The sequence below is a fragment of the Mercenaria mercenaria genome, chromosome 4, assembly GCF_021730395.1.
Source record: "Mercenaria mercenaria strain notata chromosome 4, MADL_Memer_1, whole genome shotgun sequence".
Lineage (NCBI taxonomy): Eukaryota > Metazoa > Mollusca > Bivalvia > Venerida > Veneridae > Mercenaria > Mercenaria mercenaria.
Window position 1 is genome coordinate 43,937,141 of NC_069364.1, and position 27,054 is coordinate 43,964,194.

The 27,054-nt window shown below is 36.6% G+C and overlaps 1 protein-coding gene across 1 annotated transcript; it reads left to right on the top strand.

Annotated features, from left to right (window-relative positions):
- The first annotated feature begins 1,244 nt into the window (after positions 1 to 1,244).
- Positions 1,245 to 12,423, top strand: LOC123551584 (uncharacterized). Its single transcript, XM_053541055.1, has 6 exons — positions 1,245 to 1,263; positions 2,655 to 2,834; positions 3,913 to 4,057; positions 5,496 to 5,637; positions 8,436 to 8,587; positions 10,951 to 12,423. Exons 2-6 carry the CDS (start codon positions 2,669 to 2,671, stop codon positions 10,982 to 10,984), a joined length of 639 nt encoding a protein of 212 aa, XP_053397030.1. The 5' UTR covers positions 1,245 to 1,263; positions 2,655 to 2,668; the 3' UTR covers positions 10,985 to 12,423.
- Positions 12,424 to 27,054: the final 14,631 nt, after the last annotated feature.

A 27,054-nucleotide genomic window follows, 5' to 3' on the forward strand; every position in this document is an offset into this window, starting at 1 on the left:
TATTTTTTATGAGTCTTTTGCTCTGAATAATAATCAATATTTTGCTTCTTTTATGTAGTTATATTGAAATGTTATGCGAAATGTAAGAAAATGGATGATGATAAACAATTTTATTTGGAATATAGTTAGGTGAAAGGTTACTTGTTATGGCCATTTTCAAATAAAAAATCTAGCAGTTTGATTTGTAATACCTATTTTTCAGGTTCAGTTGATAATTTGCTACTTATGTACTAAAACTAAGATCTAAAATTGTTCAAATTTCAGTAGAAAATTGTGGTTTCTTGAATTGAATTGATGTTACCATGGAAACGAAGCCCGTGACCTATGTATCTGAATGTAAAATCTAAAAACGTTGACACTGTTCTATTTAAGAAACACAGCTTCGGCTTTTTATTTTCATTTCAACAATATCCATGAGAATAATAGCAGCATGCTGAACGATTTTTCCATGAAAAATTCCAGACGAGGGGTACTGCTGTAAGTATTCTAAGCTGTGAAATTTGTTTGAATAAATGCAAATAACACGAAAATATGACTTACGTTAGAAATAATATGTTTTAAAGCTACATTAACGAGAAAGATAATCTTATTCAATACTTCTTATAAGAAATTACGACAAAAAGCAAGATATAAGCTATTTTAAACATCTCTGTTGCCATGGTTACTTTAAACATTAAGAAAAATAGTGTACCATGTAAAGTGCTTGGTATTTTGCTAATAATATTACCCAAATATTCCATGTTGGTCATTAACAGAATGGCACTGAAGCCGTCGAAAACCCCTATTTTTATACATAGTTGTTTAAAAATGAGAGAAATTGCGTTACCATGGAAACACGAGCCCCGCGACATATACATTTTAAGCTTATATTAAAAAGCTTACGTGCATATTAGTAAAATTATCAATTATGCAGACTTCTACGGATATCAATGAAACTAAAATACACTGAAAAGTGTTAAATATCCGTATTTTCCTTCTTCTTTCAATATAAAATACCTTTGGAGGGTCATGTTCTTCAAACCTGGATAAAAAATGAACTTGAAGGGACAGAGACAAACGAAATAGAGATTATAGCAGTTAAAACTTCATATTACACGAAATACAAAAGAATGTTGCGGTTCAACTAATTTGAATTTACCCTTGTAACAAGGTAACCTACCTCCTTAACGTTCATTAACGAGGGCATTCCGAACTCTGAATCATCTCAATGTGAAATTATCATTTGTGCGGATAAGTTCCTGTTGGAATACTCAGTCAGTTTAGGTATTATAAACTTTTACCTTTGATTATTAAAAAGATAAAATTGATTAAATAAAACAGTAGTTTAGTCAGCGCAGTCGAAAAGCCGATCATTTTAAATAAGGTATATACAGACTACGTAGGTGAGAAAATAGTGAAATATATGTTAAGTGTTTAATAAATACCACGCAAAACTTAGAGGGACCGCGGGGAGGTGACGGCCTCATGCTGCTTTAGGAATTATTTTATTTTCAAATTTCTTTGGAATAGATTTTTTATCTGTAGTAACATTGTTTTTTTTTTCAAATGTAGAGACTCCCTTTGTTTTTTTCACACATGATTAAAAATACAAATATGTATTTTCGTTCGAACAAACAAAACATCCTGGTTCACAGATCTAAAGTTTCGGTTACAGTTGTACATGTCGAAAAATATTAATATATATACTTTTTTAGTTTATATATAAATATACAAGTACATAAAAAGTACAAAACAAAGAAACGAATAAAACATCACTCCTTCCTTTACAAAACATAGACTGAAAAAAACCACATCAAAAAGCATTTACTCTCATCTGAAAAATGCACTTTAGCGCTATATATAACTTACTACACACAAGAGGCTTATCAGTGAATGCTTCACATATACCTGTAGTTTACTCAGATAATATCTTTTCGCAGACACACATATTCCTCGGCGTTCTTACACATCTGGCATTCCTATCAGAAGAGTGTGTTCATATTAAAAACAGTAAGTAATCTTTTCTTTGTTTTGCTGAAATGTAAATTCAATATTACAGCATGCTTTTAAGTTTTGTTTTTAACGTATACGTTGTAAAATAATACTGTTGCTTATTGTTTTTATGATGGCACTAAGTATGTTAGTATTACGTCATTGATTGATTGTGCATAAACAACAAGGGCTGGCCGGTGTTTTTTGTATAACATAAGATTAACTTGTTTATTTAGTAGAAATATTTTTGGCAAGTTTGGTAATTCGTGATTTAACAGTGGTTAATCGGATTTTGGTCAAGATACTGGCAGACAATATGATATGATACAAAAATGATAGAATGTGAAGTTTTTATTTCTTTGTAGACTACATAGCCTCTATCTAAATATTCTCAGAATGATTAGGTTTCTAATAGACAAGTAAATGTTTCTGATTTTCATAGTATCTAGTAACGTAATAGGTAAATATAATTACAGTCAAACCTGTGTAAAAGACCACCTCTGAACAGAGACCACCTGGCTCTAAAGACCAATGGTTTTGTTTCCTATTCTAACTTTTACAGCGTAGTTTAACCTGTGAATAAAGACCACCTGTCATTAAAGACCACTTTTTGTTTCTCCCAAGGGTGGTCATTATAGGTAGGTTTGACTGTATAATAAAATTCCGAACTCTTATATTTTCAGGATCATCGAACAAGATGCAGCAGTTAGTGTTTGTCGTCTGCTTGCTCGTACCCATCAGTGCCCAGCTGTCCATGTATACGGTCGGGAACTTCCCAGATCCTATCGAAAGATACCAAGCGTGCGGCAGACCTAGACCCTCATTCATCTGCGATCCAAGTGGCCGTCTCCCAGAAAGTACAGGTTAGTGGTGACATCGCAAATTTGCTAAGATGTTGAGATTTTTTCTGCCATAACATAGTACATATTTGTTTGCGACAGGCGACAGTAGTTGCCATGTATGGTTAGTGGTGACATCGCACACTTCACTCGTTTGCTAAAATGTTCTTCTTCAACAGCAAAGTGCATATTTGCATTTGACTGAAATGATTGTCAGATGTACATGGTGGTATCGAGTCTTCTGTCATAATATAGTACATGTTCCTGTATGTGGCCTTCAAAGATCAATGATGACATTGAAACTTTACTTGATTGCTAAAATGTATTAGATATCTCACTGGGCTTGAAGATACTCGTTCATTGATATCATGAACAAACCTTGTGTTAAGTCTTTCAAAAGTTAGATTTTGTTATCATGTTTTAACTATTTCAAAAGCTACCATATTTTTGTAAACTGATTAATCACCACAGTGAACAAGTGTGACAGTTTAAGATTACTTTCCATGCATGGTTACAAATATAAAGCTTAATAAAAAATAGCTCTGTTGAAAAAGTGGGATAACTTCGTGAAACAGTAAAATAGAGTTACGGAACACACGAAACTCGTGTCAGCAGATCATCGCAATGAATAAATATATGAAGGCTGAGTTCGTCACTCAGTTCAATTACAAAAAAAAAGAACTATAAAAAGATCGTTTGGAAGCATAAAATGCAACCTAGCAAGATAATAACAGGCTCGTTTTATGAGAGGCAATGAAATGTACAACACAACTCACCCCTACTAGCACCGTCTAAAGCGGTATAAGATACTATATAGATACATTGAATGGACTTAATGATCATGATAGACCAGAAAGTATAATAACATTGAGTCCCAGCATGCAAAACTTAAAGACTGATGTTATGATAGTTAATCATCGATAAGGAGGGCCTATTGGAGCATAGACAACAACTAAACGAGGTCAAGCTATGAACAAGTATGTTATCCTACTAGTGGTTGACTGATATTCGGGTCGCGGACGCCGATGACGGAAGGGTGAGTTCAGTTGCTCTACCTACTTTCCTAGGTCAGCTAACAAAATGCGTGTTTTTTCTCATACAGCGGATACAATTGACAACCTGGTAAAGTCGATTTACAACGAGACCACTGTACCATGCTATTCTTCCGGTCCACGGGCGACAAGGCGTAAGGGATACATCGTGATGGTAGCCGTCGTACCAAAAATGGAGAGATACTTTACGCTCGAGTAAGTATCATTGATGTTCTGTGCTTAAGGTTACTGCAATATCAGATGGGTTTTACAAATGAAACGTGCAATACGCACATGCGGATGTTCAGCTGCACAGGATAGACTATTATCAGGCCTTTTCCCCTGTATATCGCTACTGAAAAGGGAAATGTACACTGTAAAAAGTTGGGTTTTAACAGAGTCCTAGGTCTGTATAATTATAAATAAACTCTGGATGCAATGCATAGTATTTTGAAATTCATAACAAACGGTGTAGGCATGCCGTTAAGTAAATAGCGAACCACAACGTTAAGTAAGACACAATATCATTAAAATAGATTATAAAATTTATATCCAAAATCTACGGAATGTCAGGGAGGATAAGTGCTTTCTTCATCTGGCGGTCACGCGGGAACAAATAACAATTACTTGTCCCCAAGTTATTAATAGCGAAGGTACGAGTTTCTCTATCGTTTCCGCGAGATAAACAAAACGCCACAAACGCATCCGTAGAATTTCTTGGAAATACATATTCTCTAGACACAGACGTAGTATTGGAACACTCGCAGAAATACGGTGGCATAGAGGGGACATAGGAAATATTTTATTTATCACGTGCGCACGTGTAAGCTAACACGTGCGAACGTGATAACTATCATGTTCGCACGTGTTAGCTATCACGTTCGCACGTATTAGCTAACATGTGCGCACGTGATAAATAAAATATTTCCTATGCGAACGTGATAGCTATCGCGTGCGAACGTGATAAATAAAATATTTCCTATGCGAACGTGATAACTATCACCTGCGAACGTGTTAGCTACCACGTGCGACCGTGATAGTTATCACGTGCGCACGTGTTAATTAACACGTTCGCACGTGGAAGCTAACATGTGCGCACGTGATAAATAAAATATTTCCTATGTCCCCTCTATGCCACCGTACAGAAAAGCTGATATTGTGAAACAACTTTGTTACAATATAAAAGTACTTCAATCGCGTGGTTATCCATCTTTGAAATTATTATTCAAATTTTACCCCTCGGAGTTAATGAGAAACGTTTTCAAATTATTTAAACTGTTTTAACCGTGTTGATTTATCAGTTCAAGAGGAGTCTCCTTGGCCATTTGGTTAAGCCCTCTGACTTAGAATATTCACTAGGCCCTAATTGATGTGGGTTCGAAACTTCGTAAGCGGTGTCAAAAAGTCGAGCTACTTTATGTGAGGAGGATATCTAACTGACAAACGGAAGGTCGGTGGTTCTACCCAGGTGTCCTTCCATGCTTAGAATTATATCTTAAAAGGCCTTTTTGGTTCTTTTTAATAATTCAAAGATAGTTGCCCTGAAACATAATTGGTATCGGTGTCCTTTTAAACCCAACAATAAAAACTCCAATTAACCCTTCACGATTGTCTGAATGAATTATAGAGAACTACTTTTAATTGAATGTTTTAGTAAAAAGGGATACAGTATGCACACGAGGTACCGTGAGGCCCAGTACTTCAGCTATTATCTGGGACAATCCATCAAGTGGGGCAAACATTCTTCCAACTGCAAAGAAATGGTCATCATACTCTACTCAGTCGAAGATGGCGTGGTGAGTATTTTAAATTTTAAGTTATTTATTATGTAAGAATTCTATGTATTCTCTTTACAAATCATTTCGTGTTTTAATGGATTCGTGGTACACACGCTTTTTAGTCCCCTACTGGTTGAAAACCAGTTTCGGGGACTATAGGAATGCGCTTTTCCGTCATTCCGACCGTCCGTCCGCAATTTCGTGTCCGGTCCATAACTCTGTCATCCGATAAGGGATTTTAATATTACTTGGCACAAATGTTCCCCATGATGAGACGACGTGTCATGAGCAAAACTCGGACCTCTAGCTCAAGGGTCAAGGTCACGATTGGAGGTCAAAGGTCAACAGAGCTTTTTTTTTCCTGTCCGGTCCATAACTCTCCCATCCTTGAAGGGATTTTAGTATTACTTGGAACAAATATTCCCCATCATGAGATGACGTGTCATGCGCAAATCCCGGACCCCTAGCTCAAAGGTCAAGGTCACAATTGGAGGTCAAAGGTCAACAAGGCTTTTTTCCTGTCCGGTCCATAACTCTCCCATTCATGAAGGGATTTTAATATTACTTGGCAAAAATGTTCCCCATGATGAGAGGACGTGTCCTGCGCAAATCCCGGACCCTAGCTTAAAGGTCAAGGTCACAATTGGAGGTCAAAGGTCAATAAGGCTTTTTTCTTGTCCGATCCATAACTCTCCCATCCATGAAGGGATTTTAATATTACTTAGCACAAATGTTCCTCATAATAAGACGATGTGTCATGCATAACTTTCAGACCCCTAGCTGAAAGGTCAAGGTCACACTTAGCAGTCAAATGTTAACATAGCATGAACAGGGTCTTTTTCGTGTCCGGTCCATAACTCTGACATTCATTAAGGGATTTTAATATCACTTGGCACAAATGTTTCCCATGATGAGACGACGTGTCATGCGCAAATCCCGGACCCCTAGCTCAAAGGTCAAGGTCACAATTGGGGTCAAAGGTCAACAGAGTTTTTTTTCCTGTCCCGTCCATAACTCTGCCATCCATGAAGGGATTTTAATATTACTTGGCACAAATGTTTTCCATGATGAGACAACATGTCATGCGCAAAGCCCAGACCCTTAGCTCAAAGGTCAAGGTTACAATTGGAGGTCAAAGGTCAATAAGGTTTTTTTCCTGTCCGATCCAGAACTCTGTCATCCATCAAGGGATTACAATATTACTTGGCATAAATGTTTCCCATGATGAGACGACGAGTCATGCGCAACACCCAGTACCCTAGCTTAAAGGTCAAGGTCACACTTTGAGATCAAAGGTCAAGAGGATTTTTTTCCTGTCCGGTCTATAACTTTGTCATGCAAAACAGGATTTAGATATCAGTTGGCACAAATATTCCCCTGGATGAGACAACATGTCATGCGCAAAACCCAGGTCCAAGGCCTAATGTCAAGGTCACACTTAGAGACCAAAGGTCAGACACAAGAATGACTTTGTCTGGAGCATTTCTTCTTCATGCATGGAGGGATTGTGATGTAACTTGGCACAAATGTTCACCAACATAAGATGGATTGTCATGCGCAAGAACCAGATCCCTAGTCTAAGGTCAAGGTCTATTAGAGTCAAACGTCAAATTCAAGAAGACTTTGTACGGAGCATTCTTCTTCATGCATGGAGGATTTTGATGTAACTTGGACCAAATGTTCACCCCAAATGAGGCCCTGTTTTAGAATTACGTCTCTTTGTTGTACTATAAATAGATTTTATTGTAACCTTTTATTACGCGGTAGAGAAATCAAGACCACTTTTCTGTGTACATATGCAGTTACATCCAATTTTAGTGTATTTGACTATCTCTACCAGGTAAAGAGTTTTCTTGTGGACTTATTTATATATGATTTTGTTAAAAAATTAATTTCCTTTTGTTGTTATATATTAACTTTATTGATACATTTTTTTTATCAGCCAAAACAATTCAATATGAAAACAAACTGGGTTTTTATAAATGCAATTAAAATCCAAGTGTGTTGTTATAAATATTTATATATAGTACAATATTATTTATACATCATTGACAGATATAGTATCATTATGTTAAAATGCACTGTCAATAATTTTGCCTGCCTAGGGGGCGGCTGACCAGGATTACATTCAAAAAAATTGTTGTAATCCACTGACAACCTTTTTTGTTAACACCTGGCTGTGACATCAATGTTGCTAATTCGCCTGGAGGCTCTGTCAAAGTCCTGTATCCCGCCGTCCCCTGGAGGGCAATATATTGCATAGTGTTATACTGCAGTAGAAAAATTAGGTGCTTAGGGGACTTTGTATTGCATGGCAATACTTCATTCACTTGTTTATATAAGGTATGTCCAAATGGGATGGCAATAAAGCAAAGTTTAAGTGGCGCCTTCCGGTGGAATTGTTTCACCGCGACACTGCTCAACTGTAGTCCGCATCTAATGCACCTGTCAATATTTTGCCCGCCCAGGGGGGCGGCGGGCTGACCCAGGGGAATTTGACATTTCAAAAAAATTGTTGTCTAAATCCCCACCCTAGAGACAACCTTTTTTGTGTAAATCCCACCCTAGAGCCTTGTTGGTACATCAAATGTTTGTCTAATTCCCGCCTGTCGGGAACTTCATTCCTTTTATAAAGTCCAATGTGTAGCATAGCAAGATGCCCCCGGTGCACGGCAACTGCTCACTGTAGTGCACTAAATTCCATAGAAAACCGCTCCAAGTGCATACCACACATTTATTACATAATGATTATTTATTAAATGGATATTATTTTCTTAATAAATAAGTGATTGTTTGGCAACCATTTCATTTTTCAGTTGTACACGTCAACCCAGGCTGTAGCACGGCGTCGTCTGACGGATGAGAAAGTTCAAGACACAGTCATGGAGGCCCTAACCATTTATTATCCGTTTAATTCAAACGTCCGACGCGCGGCTGAAACTATTGAATATCTTGTTAGGAACTATGGGTACGTACTTTACTATTAGCAAAATAGGATTTCTGTTACACATTCTAAATGAACACATTAGAGCAAAAATGTAATTTCATATATAAGAACTTTGCAACGGTAAAATTTATAATGAGTTACAAGCTGAAATTCTACTGATGGTTTATTAAGTGTTTCGCGTGAAATATTGAAGTATAACCAACAGAATATATCTTGTAATACTTTGTACAGTGAATTTATCACTGGTTGCGAGGGGAAATTGAATGAAATTTGTTAAAATCTTTGAAAAGCAAGAGGGCCCTGAAGGCCTTTTATCGATCACCTTAGTTAGTTCTTACCCATGATTGTATTGACCTACATTTCATCAAGTCAAGCACGCTGACCATGTTTTATGTAAACCCGGTACAATGTTAACCAAGGTTTTGACTTTAGTGACACAGTTACATTTGTTTGCCTAAGCAGATAAACATTATGACCATGTCTCATGTGATCAGGGAGAAAATTTGTCCTGTGAGCGTTCGGAAGTTTCTTCTCTGGTTTATTCTAGTGGTCTAGTTTTTGATCTTAGATTATCCAGTATCAAACTTTTAAAACTTAGATTTCATAGAAACAAGCATTCTAACATAGTTTTTATGAAAATCAGGTTCACGGTGTGGCATCGAGAGTGATAAAAAAGATTTTTTGTATTATTTGACATTGGAATCTTTTTTGTGACCTTGTATAATCGGATTTTAAACTTGATAAATGTTGCCTCTAGACTGTTAACAGGACTTGTCTACGATTTGACCTAGTGACAAAGTTTAGGACTTCAGATAACCCAGTTTGATGCGGACCTAGCTTTTATAGAAACAGATATTCTGACAAAGGTTTATATTAATACATTAGACAATATTGCTTCTAGAGTGTCAATACGGTCTTACTATGATTTGACCTTGTGACCTAGATTAAAACCTCAGATAACACCGTTTTAAAGATGACCTATTTTATAGTGACACACATTCTGGCAGAGTTTCATGAAGATCAATTAAAATTATGACTTCTACAGTGTTTACAAGGTTTTCCTATAGTTTGACCTAGTGGCCTAGTTTAAGACCGAAGGTAATCCAGTTTTGAACCCGACCAAATTCTATATAGACCAACCATTTTTACAAAGATTTTTGATGACCAAATAGAAACGGGTCTCTTGAATGATGATAAGGATTTTGTATGATTTTACCTGGTTATCTAGATTTTGGCCTCTGGTGAAACGGTTTTGAAATTGTTGTTGTAGACCTCAAAGAGAAAGTCTTTCTGACAACATAATAAGGTAAAAAACGTGGCCTCTAGAAGGTTAAAAAGGGTTTTATATGATTGAACAGAAGGGCAGAGTTTTTTACTTCAGGTAGTCCAATCTTTAACTTTACCCTGCTAAATTTCTACAATGGACTGGTCCATCATTGAATTTTGGCAGTACCATTTATCATTCGAATGGGTGTTCACTGAAAATTTACTGACTGAATAGCGAACAGTGCAGACTATGATCAGCCTGCACGGACGTCCTGGCTGAGCTTGATCTGCTCTGGTCGCAAAGGCAAGATCACTTGCCGCCAGCAGGCTAAAGGTTACTAGTAATTCATAGAGACACATATCCTGGCAAAGTTTTATGAAGATCAGGTAAACATGTATAGAGGTAACAAAGTAATTCTATGATTTGACCTCGTGACTAAGTTCTTGACGACAGATGATCCAGTTTTGAAGTCGTTCGAGTATTTACTAAGGAAAACATTCAAACAAATTTCCATTAAGATTGGGCAAAAAGTGTGACCTTCTACAGTGTTAACAACAAAAGTTTTGATGACGCACGGCACATGACGGATACAGGGTATCACAATAGCTTACTTTCAGGACCTTGTGATCAGGTGGGCTAAAGAAGAAATGAAAATAAAGGTTGTGTAACATGTCATCGGGATGTGATGCATTTTTTTACTGCAGAAACTTAAATGTTCACTTTTTTGAAAATTTTGTATTAATAGTCCCCAGATAAAAAAAAACAATTTCAATATTACACCAAAAGAAACAACTGTACTGTACTCTTTACGATATTCTTAAAAAAATCTGAAAAACCTTTTTTAGCCGATTGAATAACATGTGATACAGGCATTAAACAATGAGATCCCAGTGTAAGGAACAACGACTTTCAAAAACACAGTTCCTTAAAAATCACAATATTATGATAATGAATGTATATATAATGGACTCAAAAATTGATACATTAACTAGACAAACAGATTATGAGGCCTACACGGAAGATTGGGCACACCCAAATGTGTAGCCTCTTAAAATAAAGTCGTTATTATTATTATTATTATTATTATTATTATATGTCGAATTTTATTTCTTTTCAGGGAATCACTGCGTGAGGACGTAGCGACAGCTTAGAAAGCGAGAACCATCATTGTTGTACGCCTGTGATACGCTGTATATGGAGCAGACGAAAAATAGAACATTTTTTCTGTTATTTTGATTCAATATACGATCTTGTAACATGTCAGACAAGTTCATAATAATCAACAGTTTGTATATATACGCCATTTTATCCTTACATATACAGCAAAGATGAGAGAAGTTCAGACGATGGTTTGTTTTCTATTCAGAAAATAATATAAAATGTTTGCTAGTTGTTTTATTAAATCATAAGATGTACGTTAAATCATGTAAAGGGCTAAATGGGCTTTATAGTCCTTTCGAACTTCCGAAACCACATAATATGAACAAAGAAATTTGAAGGATCATCGCAGAAGCCATAATACTCAAACTTCTGAGATAAAAAATCAACATGTTTAAACCTCGGTTGATTTATAGGCAGAATTCCAGTCTCTTTGATGGCTCGAAAACGATAGATGACTCGCAGAAAAAAGTGTATATAATCAGCGTTTTTGAAAAGAACCCAAAGAAAAAAGGCAGTTCATAAATAACTTATGACTTGTTTCCAAAAAAACTTAATCATTTAACTATTTCTTAGAATAAAAAATATATTAAAAACAGATGAAACAGCTGCCTAAATGAGTGTTATACATAATAACATGGTAATAAATGCGCTATTATTAATACTGCACATGAATTTATATCGTTAAAGTAAAAAAAGGGAGGTAATCAGAAACAACAGATTCAATAAAACGTTCTTCCATGTTCATTTATATTCTAACCTTTGACAAATATTCGAGAAAACATTTATTAGAAATAGGATTTAAGAAGAATTAAATGCATTTTATGTTCATAACGCTGCCACATTTTCCTGCATTTTGAACATAGGCATTATGAGCTAGAGATCACATTCTATTAAAACACTCTTTTTATACATGTGTGGTGTAAATGTATTACGGCACTATAACACGTTATTAAAACATGTTTGATAGTAAATGAACTCTTTATTCACTCAACTTGGCCTTTTGTAATTTTATATGCTAGAATAGCTTCAACGCATTTTTAGTTCCTGTTTTATGTGCGGAAACATCCAGGATACGTCGATATCCTCGCCCTATTGGACTTGGGTACCTATCAGACCCTTGAGATTCATCAAGATTCATCAAGAAAGAACCATTCCTTATCCCTACAATATCTTTACAAATATCTTTACTAATGTCTGTAACCGAGGTTATAAATAGCCGGGGTTGGATATGTAAGATTAAAAAGTGTTCTTTCAGCAGCTATTTTTTCTACGTATCCCACTTTTTTGGAGATTAGATAGGGTAAATGCTTACCTCGGCATTTTTGGAGGTCTTAGTGCTCATTTAGAGGTTTATGTTTTCCTGTTAGATATTTTTATGCGAATGCATGAATTTCAGTGTAAAGTTTGAAGAAATATATCATAATCATTTTGCTTGTCTCTGTGTTTCTTCTTATAACTTTAATCCATCCTAGAAACTAACCACACACATTGAAGTAATGCAAGGAGGTGATATTATAAGTCTCCAACACGCCCACCTACCCTCCCCCTTCATCCCCTCTCCCCCCAGCAAGAACTGACCTCATGGTTGAAGTAAAACAAGCAAGGGTGTGATACTGGAAGTGTTCAAAGTTTCTCTCAAGAACTTGCCTCTAGGCTGAAGTAAAATATAAATCGAACATTGCCTCTGCAAAGCCTAATCTGGAAGTGACCAAGATGTAAAAATTCAAGGCCACTTTTCAGATGACTTCAGTTGATGTAAGGCATATAGGAGAGCGTAGATCTACGGGAAACATGGCCGTGAGTTCGATCCGCGGGCAAGGTGTATGTTCTCCATGTCGTTTTGATAAAAGACACTGTGTCACCGTCCTCCACCTCTGATTCGTTATGAGAAGTTGGCAGTTACCTGCGCAGAACAGATTAGTACTGCTAAATATGTTAGGTTAGGTTAACTGTCTGCCGTTTCATAACTGAAACACTATTGAGAATCGGCGTTTATCCCAAAACAAACAAACATTGTATCTGAAATATGTTATTGTCATGTATACCATGACAACGAAATTTGATGGTTGTATTAATTCTAATTTTGCACTTGCTTTCGAAGTTTTATTAAACGATTAAAATCTTTGATTTTGTTCTATTTTTGAAAGGTTAGGGCAGATACCCGATCATGTACTTTAACTGAAGCGTATTCTTTAAAGTTTTCCTATTGTGATTGCAAACTTCTTCCCTTGATTTTTGTTTGTAAAGAGTTACATAACGTCCGACCCAAACACAAGATGTCGTAAGTTAATTATCAAGGAAATAAATTTGTCTTGCTTTGCACTGGTCTGCTTGTTTTAAGTTAAAGTATGTGTAAAAAGTTCAGAGTCTATAGAACCGTACTCATATGAAAAAATATAACCCGTCACTAGTTGTGCAGTTGATGCAGACGGGAATATCCGGTCCGAGGGTAACTGCTTTTAGAGGTAACGAGGCTTTGCCCCGTAAAATAGCTTATTTTGAATCGATTTATTTTTACATATTTCACAAAAACAATATATAATGAATGCGCGAGTAGTTAATTGTCATTAACACGAGAACCATCTGGAAGGGAGTTGCCATGGGTAAAATCACAGGAAACGCCAGTCCGATGTGCAAATAAATAAATAAATAAATAACAAGAGTTGTCAGCTGACAAGGAAGCTCAGAACAAAAGATGATGATAAGGAGGGTTATTTTTGGGTGTGAATTGATTAGTGTGTTTGTACGTGCGTGCGTGTTCGCGCGCGAACGTGTCTGTGTGGTTGTTTCGTTTGGTAAACAACCCTTTCACATTATGATTGGCCAATATTTGAGAAAAAGCACTTGCTTATACATTTTGTAATTTAACTTGAAAAGTTCCAATTTGCGTGGTTTATTACGGACACTGGAAAATCTTGTTTGGAAAGAATTCGGCGCAAGAGATGAGGCATGGCAAGGGGAGGCGGTGTTGATCATATAAGCCTACAACGTTCAACTTGTCCAGTCCCAAACTTACAGGGGTGTGATAGGAAAGACTGAAGAACAGAGAAATTGACCAGTTGCTGCACCATCCTGATAATATATATGTGACCTTCGGTTGCATGTCGCTACCTGAGGCAAGTTACCGCCGACACAGGTCAAAGGTATCGCCATATGAGATACAGCAACTGAGTCCGACTCGCAACTACTAACCAAAGTCTATCATTGATTGAACTTTCTCCACAAATGATGTAAGGCCTATAATTGTTTGTTTCCGGTATCCCGACCTACCCTAAAGTTTTGGTCCGACCTTAAAAGGTTTTATGGTCTTGGAGATTTTCTTTTTCAACTTTTTAACAAAAAGTTGCAAAAATGCACTTTTTATGCTTTAAACATGGTCAGCGATGTTAGAAATCAGCTTACTGATGCTCTAAAGGCCTAACCCCCTTATTTGTATCCATGTTTTTGACACAAAAATAGTTTCATAGAAGTCCCGCTTAATAAAAGAAAATAAAAAGAAATAAATAAATTTGACCGACCTACCATGTTACCGGAAACAAACAATATCTACTTAATTTTTTAGGAAAGTATAAACTGCGATGGGGTGCAATGACCCGATAACTCTAATGAACTCGTACAAAACATGTTTGACAAAACCTTACACAATTCACTCACCCTTTGTGAATTAATCAACACGTTATTCCCGGGGCAATGTTCATGCTCAGTTCACTTAGCACGTGACTTTCATGACCATATTGTTATTGTTAGCGTGGATTTTCAGAAGGGAACGTCAAAAATGGTATGTATTTTTTTTCTTCCTCTGTTTTCTTTTCTATTTTCTTTTTATTTTTGTCGTTTTTTCCTTATTCCTTAAAATAAACTTACAAATGATTCATTTTGTGTTTTCCAACCATTGCTGTAAACGCAAGAAACTATTTCTAGTGAAAAAGAGCTAAAGCCACTTTTTTCTTTGTTGCAATTTGATTATTGTGCAAGTTTTTTTTTACTGGGAACATCTTTAAATGTCATTTATTTGATTATGCCAACAACCTGGCATCCACGAAAAACTGTGCTAATGGGGACTTGAGCTTTAAAATTGCAAATGAGACATTTACGTTTAACAAAATCATGTTTTATTTTTGCAGCTTTCCAGGTTGCCATGGTGACATAGATGGACGACCATACATATACAGAACATTGACGGAGGTGATTTCAGACTTGGAGCATATAGAGCGTGTATGTTTTCTTTTTCCTTTTTATCCAAAATGTCTAAAGACAACACAATGGTAAATGTCTTTTTTTGTGTGTTTTTATACATGTATTTCTGTATTCCATACACTTTACATGATGGGCACAGAAATGTATATCTGCATCAACATAATGGTAGAAATGGATGGTCGACAGTCAGTAATTTCTCTGTAATAATGTTCATGGATCACATCCATTGATTTTGAGTCCTTTGTCTCAAACAAGTGATGTTGCCGTTCTTGTGGCAACACTGATTTATTTGATTTTACGAATGCCTTTACATGTCTATACTCCCAACAGGGTTACCTCGGAAACGTACCTTTACATGTAGGCAGTGGTTTAAATGGATGATCGGCAGATTTTGTATCATATACGGTGTGTATGTTTACTAGTTCTTTCTTGTGTCAACACTTTGGTATATTTGTTTCTCTTTTTACACATGCCTTTCTGTGTCTATACACTTAACAGGGTTACCATGGAAACGTACTTCAACATCTAGGCAGTGGTATAAATGGATGGTCGGCTTTCAGATGTACATTTTGTTTAAATGTTATAGAGCAGATTTTGGATCGTATATGGTATGTATGTTTACTTTTAACACTGTGATATATATATTTTTGTCTTTTTACACATACCTTTATGTATCTGGCCACTTAACAGGTTTACCATGGAAACTTATATTTGCATCTTGGCAGTGGTATTAATGCACGACAAATTCCAGGTCTGTAAACAGCAGTGAGAGAAATCCTGCAACCGATCACGTGGTAAACGTTTTGCTTTAAACAGTCTAAATCTCGCTAAGACCGGCAAACTTGACTTTAGACAAAAAATCTGGATAATAGGTGCGCTTGTTGAGAATCTAATCTAGCTTGTATGTTTTTCTTTCGTAATACTTGGTGTTCGGTGTTTGATGGTTTGTCAGAGATTTGTTTACAGTGACTGGCTACTTGGTGGTGTTTGTGGTCGCGTTTTTTGGCGGTGTTTTAGTGTTTGTGATGGTGTTTATGGTGTTTTCAATATAGACTTCTAGGTTGTATACATGGTTTGTTTAGTTTTCTCAAAAAGGGATTTTGTTGGTCTGAATTGTTTGTCGTTCGTTCCGTTACAAGGTGTTTTTCTTTCTGCTATGAGCAATATATTACTACACTGTGTTAGATTATAAGAATAAGTTAAATGTTGCGGTGTTCTATTTAAATAATTTTCCTTGTCCCATCAATTTTACATAGCAGGAAAGGCGTACCATGAAATGTGCAGACGACAGACATGAGGTGCAGACGGCATCTGGGTAAATGTATGCTATTTTCTATTTTGTGTTTTTGTTTCAGTGTAATGCTGTTCATTACTAGAAGAATGTTGGGATACTTGGAGAATAAAGATGCAGACGGATATGGAGATGAGCAGACCAAACAATTAAAATGTGCGTTTCTCTTTATAATGAACAGGTATGTATATTTCTACTTATATTATTCTATTTTGTATGCATTTCGCTGCAGATATTTCCAAAATGGTGGCTGATGTTGACTAAAAAAACGTGTGAAGATATCATGGCGTAGATATCACAATGGTTTAGTGAATGGTGCAGCTAAGGTCCCTGATATTGACTACAAGTACGTTATAAAGCAGATTTCAGGGCATAAAAGGTGTGTATAATTTACATTTTTTTCTAAAGGCAGCTGTATGATATGTTTGTTTCCGTTTTTTTGCATATACCCTTCTGTATCTTTAAACCGAACAAGTTTACCACGGAAACGTACATTTGCATCTAGCAATGGCATAAACGGATGACCGACAGTCAGGTGTACAAAGTTAAAGAGCAGATTCTGGATATGTTTACTTTTTTTGCAACACTCTGATAGATTTGTTTCTCTTTTAACATATGCCTTTTTGTGTCTTTATCCACAATAGGGTTACCATGGAATCATACTTCTGCATCTAGGCTATGGTATAAATGGATGACCGACTTTCAGATGTACAAAGTTACACAGCATATTTTGGATCATATAGGGTGTGTATGTTTCTAGTTATTACTTATGGCAACACTTTGATTAGTTTGTATCTCTTTTTAGCTCATCTGATTTTTTGAAAAAAAATGATGAGTTATTGTCATCACTTGAGCGGTTGTCGGCGTCGGCGTCGGCTGGTTAAGTTTTATGTTTAGGTCAGCTTTTCTCCTAAACTATCAAAGCTATTGCTTTGAAACTTGGAATACTTGTTCACCATCATAAGCTGACCCTGTATAGCAAGAAACATAACTCCATCTTGCTTTTTGCAAGATTTATGGCCCCTTTTGCACTTAGAAAATATCAGATTTCTTGGTTAAGTTTTATGTTTAGGTCAACTTTTCTCCTAAACTATCAAAGCTATTGCTTTGAAACTTGGAATACTTGTTCACCATGATAAGCAGACCCTGTACATCAAGGAACATAACTCCATCTTGCTTTTTGCAAGAATTATTGCCCCTTTTGGACTTAGAAAATCAGTTTTCTTGGTTAAGTTTTATGTTTAGGTCAGCTTTTATCCTAAACTATCAAAGCTATTGCTTTAAAACTTGCAACACTTGTTCACCATCATAAGCTGACCCTGTACAGCAAGAAACATAACTCCATCTTGCTTTTTGCAAATTTATGGCCCCTTTTGGACTTAGAAAATATCAGATTTCTTGGTTAAGTTTTATGTTTAGGTCAACTTTTTCTCTTAAACTATCAAAGCTATTGCTTTGAAACTTGCAACACTTGTTCACCATCATAAGCTGACCCTGTACAGCAAGCAACATAACTCCATCCTGCTTTTTGCAATAATTATTGCCCCTTTTGGACTTAGAAAATCATTTTCTTGGTTGAGTATTATGTTTAAGGCAACTTTTCTCATAAACTATCAAAGCTATTGCTTTAAAACTTGCAACAGTTTTTCACCATCATAAGTGGACACTGTACATCAAGAAACATAACTCTATCCTGCTTTTTGCAAGAATGATGGCCCTTTTTAGACTTAGAAATTCATGGGTAGGACAATATTTCTATTATACAAAAAATCAGATGAGCGTCAGCACCCGCAAGGCGGTGCTCTTGTTACACATGTCTTACTGTGTCTATTAACTCAACATGGTTGCCATGAAAACGTCAGATGTACAATGTTAAACAACAGATTCTGGATCATATGAGGTGTGTATGTTTACTCTTTTTTTCTTTTGGCAACACTCTGATATATTTGTTTTTCATGTTACATATGCCTTACTGTGTTTATGCACTCAACAGAGTTACCATGGAAATGTACTTCTATATGTAGGCAGTGGTATAAATGAATGGTCGGCTTTCAGATGTACAAAGTTATGCAGCATATTTTGGATCATATAGGGTATGTATGATTACTAGTTCATTATTGTAGCAACACTTTGGTATATTTGTTTCTCTTTTTTACACATGCATTTTGTGTGTTTATACACTTAACAGGTTTACCATGGGTATAAATGGTATAAATGGATAACTGGCGATCAGATGTACAAAGTTAAGGAGTGATTCTGGATCATATGGGGTGTTTATGGTTACTTTTCCTTTCTTTTAGCAACACTCAGATATATGTTTGTTTCTCTTTTTACACATGCTTTTCTGTGTCTATACACTCAACAGGGTTACCACGGAAACTTGTATCTACGTCTAGGCAGTGGTATAAATCGATGATCGACTTTGAGATGTAAAAAGTTATAGAGCAGGTTTTGGATCATATAGGGTGTGTATTTTTACTTCTTCTTTCTGATATATTTGTTTCTGTTTTTACACATGCCTTTTATGCCTTTATGTATCTATAAACTCAACAGAGTTACCATTGATACGAACTTCTACATCTAGGCAGTGGTATAAATGGATGGTCGGCTTTCAGATGTACATTTTGTTTAAATGGATGACACCGGCGTTCAGATGTACAAAGTTATAGAGAAGATTTTTGAGCATATATGGTGTGTATGTTTACTTTTAACACTCTGATATATTTTTTTCTCTGTTTACACATGCCTTTATATATCTATACACTAAACAGGGTTACCAGGGAAATGTACATTTGCATCTATAGGCGACCCCGCCCGCTTAGCTCAGTAGGTAAGAGCGTTGGTCTACGGATCGCGGGGTCGTGAGTTCGATCCTCGGGCGGGGCATATGTTCTCCGTGACTATTTGATAAACGACATTGAGTCTGAAATCATTAGTCCTCCACCTCTGATTCATGTGGGGAAGTTGGCAGTTACTTGCGGAGAACAGGTTTGTACTGGTCCAGAATCCAGGAACACTGGTTAGGTTAACTGCCCGCCGTTACATGACTGAAATACTGTTGGAAAACGGCGTTACCCCCCCCCCCCCCCGAAAAAAAAAAGCATCTATAGGCAGTGGTATTAATTAACGACAGACTCCCAAGTCTACAAACAACAGTGAGAGAAATCCTGCAACTGATCATGTGGTGAACGCTTAGCTTTAAACAGCCTAAGCCTTGCTAAGACCTGTAAATTATTTCAGGCAAACTTAAATTTAAACACAAATCTGGATTGGTGCGCCTATTGAGAATCCAGTCTACCTTGTATGTTTTTCTTCCGTAATACTTTGTTCTGTGTTTGATGTTTTGTCAGGGGTTTGTTTATAGTGGGTGGCTCCTTGGTGGTGTTTGTGGCGGTGTCGGTGGTGGGGTGTTATTTTTTGTGATGGTGCTTGTGGTGTCTTCAGTGTGGTCGTCTCGGTTGTTTACGATATGGTTGTGTCGTTTCCTCAAACATGGTTTTAGTTGGTCTGAATTGTTTGTCGCATTGGGTTCTTTGTTTTTCGTTTCTGCTATGAGCAATATATTACTATTAGATTATTAGAATAAGTTAAACATTACAGTGCGTTTTGATAATTTTACTTTCCCATCAATTTTATATAGCTGGATAGATATACAATGCAATATGCAGACAACAGACATGATGTGCAGACGACATCTGGGTATACGCGTGCTATGTTCTATTTTATATCTTTTTCATTTATTTCATTTTTTGTTTTGTATTGCTATTTTTTACTAGAACATTGTTGAGGTACTTGGAGAATAAAGAAGTAGACGGAGATGGAGATATGCAGACCAAACAAAATGTACGTATCTCTTTATCATGAGCAGGAGTGTATATTGCTACTTATATCATCCTATTTTGTATGCATTTCTCTGCAGATTTGCCCAAAATGGCGTCTGATGTTGACAAAAAAGAACATGTGAAGATATCATGTTGTAGATATCACAATGGTTTAGTGGGTGGTGAAGCTAAGGCGTTTGATATTGACTGAAAGCACGATATATAGCAGATCCTAGGGCACAAAAGGTGTGTATATTTCTCAAGGCAACAGTATGATATGTTTGTTGCTGTTTTTTTTTGCATACACTCTTTAGTATCTATACACCCAAAATGGTTTATCATAGAAACGTACATCTACATCTAGGCAAAGATATATAGGGATGATCGACGTTCAGAATCTACAAAGTTATAGAGCAGATTTGGAGCATATAGTGTGCGTATGTTTATTTCATGTTTCTTGTGACAACACTTTGATATATTTGATTTTCTTTTTAAACATGTCTTTTGTGTCTATGTATTCCACAGGGTTACCATGGAAACGTACCTCTACACCTGGGCAATGGTATTAATGGATGGTCGGCGTTAGATGTGCAACGTTATACAGCAGTTTTTTGATCATATAGGGTATGTATGTTTCCTAGTTCATTCTTGTGTCAGCACTTTGGTATATTTGTTTCTCCTTCTACACATGCCTTTCTATGTCTATACACTCCACAGGGTTACCATGGAAACGTACCTCTACATCTAGGTAAAAGTATAAAAATGGATGATCGACGTTCAGATGTACGAAGTTATAGGACTTTGGATCATATGGAGTGTGTATGTTTACTTTTTCTTTCTTGTGACATCACTTTGATATATTTGTTTCTCTTTACACACATGCCTTTCTGTGTCTATACACTCAACAAGGTTACCATGGAGACGTACATCTACACCTGGGCAGTGGTATAAATGGATGACAGTCGTTCAGATGTACAGAGTTATACAGCAGATTTTGGATCATACAGGGTGTGTATGTTTACTTTTTCTTTCTTTTGGCAAGAATTTGATATACTTGTTTCTCATTTTAAACATGCTTTTATGTATCCAAACACTAGACAGGGTTACCATGGAAACTTACATCTGCACCGAGGTAGTGGTATTAATGAACGTCAGACTCCAAGGTCTAGAAACAGCAGTGAGAGAAATCCTGCAACCGATCACGTGGTAAACGCTTAGCTTTAAACAGTCTAAGCCTTGCTAAGACCTGAAAATTATTTCAGGCAAACTTGAATTGTAACAAAAGTCTGGATAATAGGTGCGGTTATTGAGAATCCTATCTACCTTGTATGTTTTTCTTCCGAAATACTTTGTGTTCGGTGTTTGATGTTTTATTAGGGAATTGTTTACAGTGAGTGGCTACTTGGTGGTGTTTTTGACGGTGTTTGTGGCATTGTTTGTGTGTTTGTGATGGTGGTTGTGGTGGAGTTTTAGTGTTTGTGGTGTCTTCAATGTGGTCTTCTCGGTTGTATACGACATGCTTTGTGTTCTTTTCTCAAGAAGGGTTTTTTTTTGGTGCATTGATTTGTCGCACTGGTTTCTTTGTCTTTCGTTCTGTTACAAGGTGTTTTTATGTCTGCTATGAGCAATATATTACTTTTCGATTATCAAAATATATTAAATATTGCGGTGTGTTTTAATAACTCTACCTGTATCATCAATTTTAGATAGCTTGAAAGACATACCACGAATTGTGCAGACGACAGACATAAGGTGCAGACGACATCTGAGTTAATGCGCGCTATATTCTTTTTTATTTTTCTGCTTTTTATTCCTAGAATGTTTGGGTACTTGGAGAATAAAGACGCAGGCGGATACGGAGATGTGCAGATCAAACAAAATGTGCGTTTCTCTTTATCATGAACAGGGATGTATATTGCTACTTGTATTATTCTATTTTGTATACATTTCTCCGCAGATATTTCAGAAATGGTGGCTGATGTTGAACGTGTGAAGATATCACAATGGTTCAGAAGATGGTGTAGCTACGGTGCTTTATGTTGACTACAAGCACGTGCACGGTTGTCATGTTGTTGATTTCACAGTGGTTTAGTGAACGGTGTAGCTATGGCAGCTGATGTTGACTATACAAGCACGTGCCAGGATGTCGTGTTGTAGATTTTCGCAATGGTTTAGCGAACGATGCAGCTTCAAGTTGGTACATTTTCTCTGGCAAGGTGAGTTTTTTTGTCTCTATAAAGATATAGTTTATTCCTTTGGCTAGCTTTATATTAGGCGTGCACTTTTCAACCAAGTTATGCACATTCATTTTCATATTTTTTCTACAAATTTGGTATTTTCTGGTAATCATATATTGATTCATTCTTATTTTAAACCTATTATTGTTAATTGTAAAGTAATGACTACCAGTATTCAGTCAGCAGTGCATAACTTCAAATCTTTAAAAAACAAAGGTCGATTTTTTCCCCGGAGTCACTCAAGAGCTTAGAAATGCACATACACTTTCTGGCCATGGTGAAAGTAAAACAAAAAAAAGTATTGGACGAGAAACTCAAGACTATCCGATGAGAAATTGAAACTATCTGACGAGAAATAGTTTCCTGGACCATACATTTACTTATAGTATATAACGCACTTTGAATACAAGTTGGTAATTATGCCCCCGAAGGGAGACATATTAGTTTTCAACTGTCCGTCCGTTCGTTCGTTCGTTAGTTAGTTAGTTAGTTCGTTCGTTCGTTAGTCACAACGTTAACTTTTTGCATGAAGGCACTTTACTCGTGAACCACTGCACCCAGGACCTTCAAACTTCACATGCTGATAGTACTTATCGAGTACACCATCCCTACTGACTTTGGGGACACCAGGTCAAAGGTCAAGGTCACAGGGGCCAACGTTAACTTTTTGCATGAAGGCACTTTACTCGCGAACCACTGCACCCAGGACCTTCAAACTTCACATGCTGATAGAACTTATTGAGTACACCACCCCTACTGACTTTGGGGTCACCGGGTCAAAGGTCAAGGTCACAGGGGCCAACGTTAACTTTTTGCATGAAGGCACTTTACTCGCGAACCACTGCACCCAGGACCTTCAAACTTCACATGCTGATAGTACTTATTGAGTACACCACCCCTACTGACTTTGGGGTTACCAGGTCAAAGGTCAAGGTCACAGGGGCCAATGTTAACTTTTTGCATGAAGGCACTTTACTCGCGAACCATTGCACCCAGGACCTTCAAACTTCACATGCTGATAGTACTTATTGAGTACACCACCCCTACTGACGTTGGGGTTACCAGGTCAAAAGTCAAGGTCACAGGGGCCAACGTTAACTTTTTGCATGAAGGCATTTTACTCGCGAATCACTGCACCCAGGACCTTCAAACTTCACATGCTGATAGTACTTATTGAGTACACCACTCCTACTGATTTTGGGATCACCAGGTCAAAGGTCAAGGTCACAGGGGCCAACGTTAATTTTTTGCATGAAGGCACTTTTCTTGCGAACCACTTCACCCAGGACCTTCAAACTTTACATGCTGATAGTACTTTATGAGTACACCAAACCTACTGAATTTGGGGTCACCAGGTCAAAGGTCAAGGTCACATGGGCCAACGTTAACTTTTTGCATGAAGGCACTTTACATGCAAACCACTTCATTCAGGACCTTCAAACTTCACATGCTGATAGTACTTATTGAGTACACCACCCCTACTGACTTTGGGGTCACCAGGTCAAAGGTCAAGGTGCTGCGGGGGCATTTGTCACCATTAGTGACAGCTCTTGTTCAGTTTTAGTTACACTATGAAGTGTCAAAGGTTTTCATGATTGGTTTACTTTTACGTCAAGAAAATTTTACTAGGCTCACTGCTACCATATCAGCCTCAGACATGGTTCGAATCCACTATCATCGGTGTGTTAGTTTAAGACACGTTATTTTTCAAACCGTAAGATTATAATACAGAATTTTTTTTTCTGTTGCTAAAATGTAAATAGGAATGGAAGTGGCTTTTCATTTGTAAAGAAAGTTGAAAAACTCAGTTTTTCATACGTGACTTTGGTGTATTGGTGGCTATTTATAATTTATCAACAGGAAGAAAATTTAAGTTGATGGAACTACAGTTGCCATAGAACTGCCTTGCTGGTACTATAAAGATGTCGATAATCAGAGGTGCACTGGTACCCTACAGATGCCGGTCATCAGAAGGTAGGCTACTAAATTACATAAAAATTTACGCGGCGCAAATTCGAGCAAGTATTATGGTTTCTGATTTAGCCGTGCGTGTGCTTGTTGGAGAGCTAAATTCTAGTAGTTAAGAAACTGAATTCGGTTATCTTGCGTCGAAATATTACAATCACACCAGAACACTGTGCTCTCTCGAGAGTCTCACGATTCAAATGAAACGTGGTAAACATTATCATCTTAAAGTAGACATATGCATTTGGAATACGATGTCCGATATTTTTGGAGTTTTGCCGCTTTTTTAGCATTATTCTATCGAACATTTACATGAGTCATGTGTCATAAAATGTTGACATAATTCTCGTCTACTTACGACTGTTATTTTACCTTAAAGTATATATATTTACATAATTTCATTGTTTGATTTGTTTACTTGTTTTTAAAGACATTAATTTAGGAAGTCTACAGAATCCTGCATTTGTAATTATACATCTTTTCTCCATGTCTAGAGATAAAACGCACTTTTTTGCATAAGGCATGGTTTGTTATAATTCATACAGTAAACTATAAAGACCGAAACACTGCGAAATGTGTCTAATTTTAAGCATTTTACTCGGACTTTATCGCTGACTCCCTGTTTAAAACCTAAAACTTATCTTAAAACCAAAGTATAAAAATCAATATAGTACTCAAATCAAACTTTAAAGATTTTTAGTTTTCGCATTCTCTAGGACATATGAGGTTAAAGACTGAATTTGATTTTTAAATTACTGTAAATCACTACGTGTTCATTGTAAAACACACTCCTCGTTCAGCTCATGTGGAAAATGACAGTACTTGAAAATGCAGATGTCTGATTGGTCAGTTTGAATCCCTAAGACGTGACTACTAGTTAGCCATAACGCCAACCTTCAGCAAAACCTTCAAGTGAAAGAATTCAACGACCTCAAGAGAGAGGCTCAAACCCACAGCAGGGATCATATGTAAATGATTCGAAGTCAACGACCGTAACAACATACATTGTATAGTTAAGAGTAGTCAGGAGAATTACCTTAAAAAGACATGTCTGACAATCGATTTCTATTTACACGTATTCATTGAATGTTTGGATTTTGCTGGATTATTGTATCATCAGGTCTATAAAGGATGATTCATTTCAGGTTTTAAAAGGCAAGAAGACAGTGTTTGACATTACTGAAAGACACAGAAAAAATCGATTGCAGAAACAAATATCATCATGCAGTCCTGTATTTGTTGTTTTCGACAGCCGACAGTCCGATGCATGCCAGGTAATACCTTTAAAAATTTTTGTTTTATATTGACTCTATCTCTAAGAAATAAGTGATTAGTTATGTTCCATTTATTTTGTGTTAAGCACGAATTATGTAGAGAACTGTCCTACTCACCATTGTATCGGCATACGCATCTGTGGCCATTCTAGATTCTTAGCTAAAGTTTTTGTGCACTTTCACTTAATCTCTGTTGTAACTAAACCCTAAAATACTTGTTCCTCATCCACATGATAAAACATAAGGTCCTGGCACCAATCTGTCAAAAGTACATCCACTTTGTACTCATTTTTAGCTCGACTATTCGAAGAATAAGTAGAGCTATCCTACTCACCACGGCGTCGGCATCGGTGTCGGCGTCACACCTTGGTTAAGTTTTACGTACCAGTCCACATTTTGACAAAGTCTTTTGAGATAAAGCTTTGAAACTTTCAACATTTGTTTACCATCACCATGGCCAGTTATAGGCAAGAGCACATAACTCCATCAGGGATTTTGGCTGAATTATGGCCCCTTTTGACTTAGAAATCATGATTAAGTTTTTCGTACTAGTTCATATTTTGACAAAGTCTTTTGAGATAAAGCTTTGAAACTTTCAACACTTGTTTACCATCACCATGTCCAGTTATAGGCAAGAGTACATAACTCCGTCAAGGATTTTGGCTGAATTATGGCCCCTTTCGACTTAGAAATCTTGGTTAAGTTTTTCGTACCAGTTCATATTTTGACAAAGTCTTTTGAGATAAAACTTTGAAACTTTCAACACTTGTTTAACATCACCATGTCCAGTTATAGGCAAGAGCACATAACTCCATCAAGGATTTTGGTTGAATTATGGCTCTTTTTGACTTAGAAATCTGGGTTAAGTTTTTGTTCCAGTTCATATTTTGACAAAGTCTTTGAAGATAAAGCTTTGAAACTTTCAACACCTGTTTACCAGCACCATGTCCAGTTATAGACAAGAGTACATAACTTCATCAAGGATTTTGGCTGAATAATGGCCCCTTTTGACTTAGCAATCTTGGTTAAGTTTTTCGTACCAGTTCATATTTTGTGTAAAGTGTTTGACATATGGCTTTGAAACTTTTATCACTTGTTCAATATAATAGTATAACTCTTTCATATATTTTGGCTGAATTATTGCCCTTTTTGGACTTGGAAATTGGTTCTGATGTCATACAAGTTCACGTTTTGTCAAAACTATTTGACATATGGCTTTAAAACTTTGAACACTTGTTTATCATCATGATTTCCATCTGTAGGCAAGAGTACATA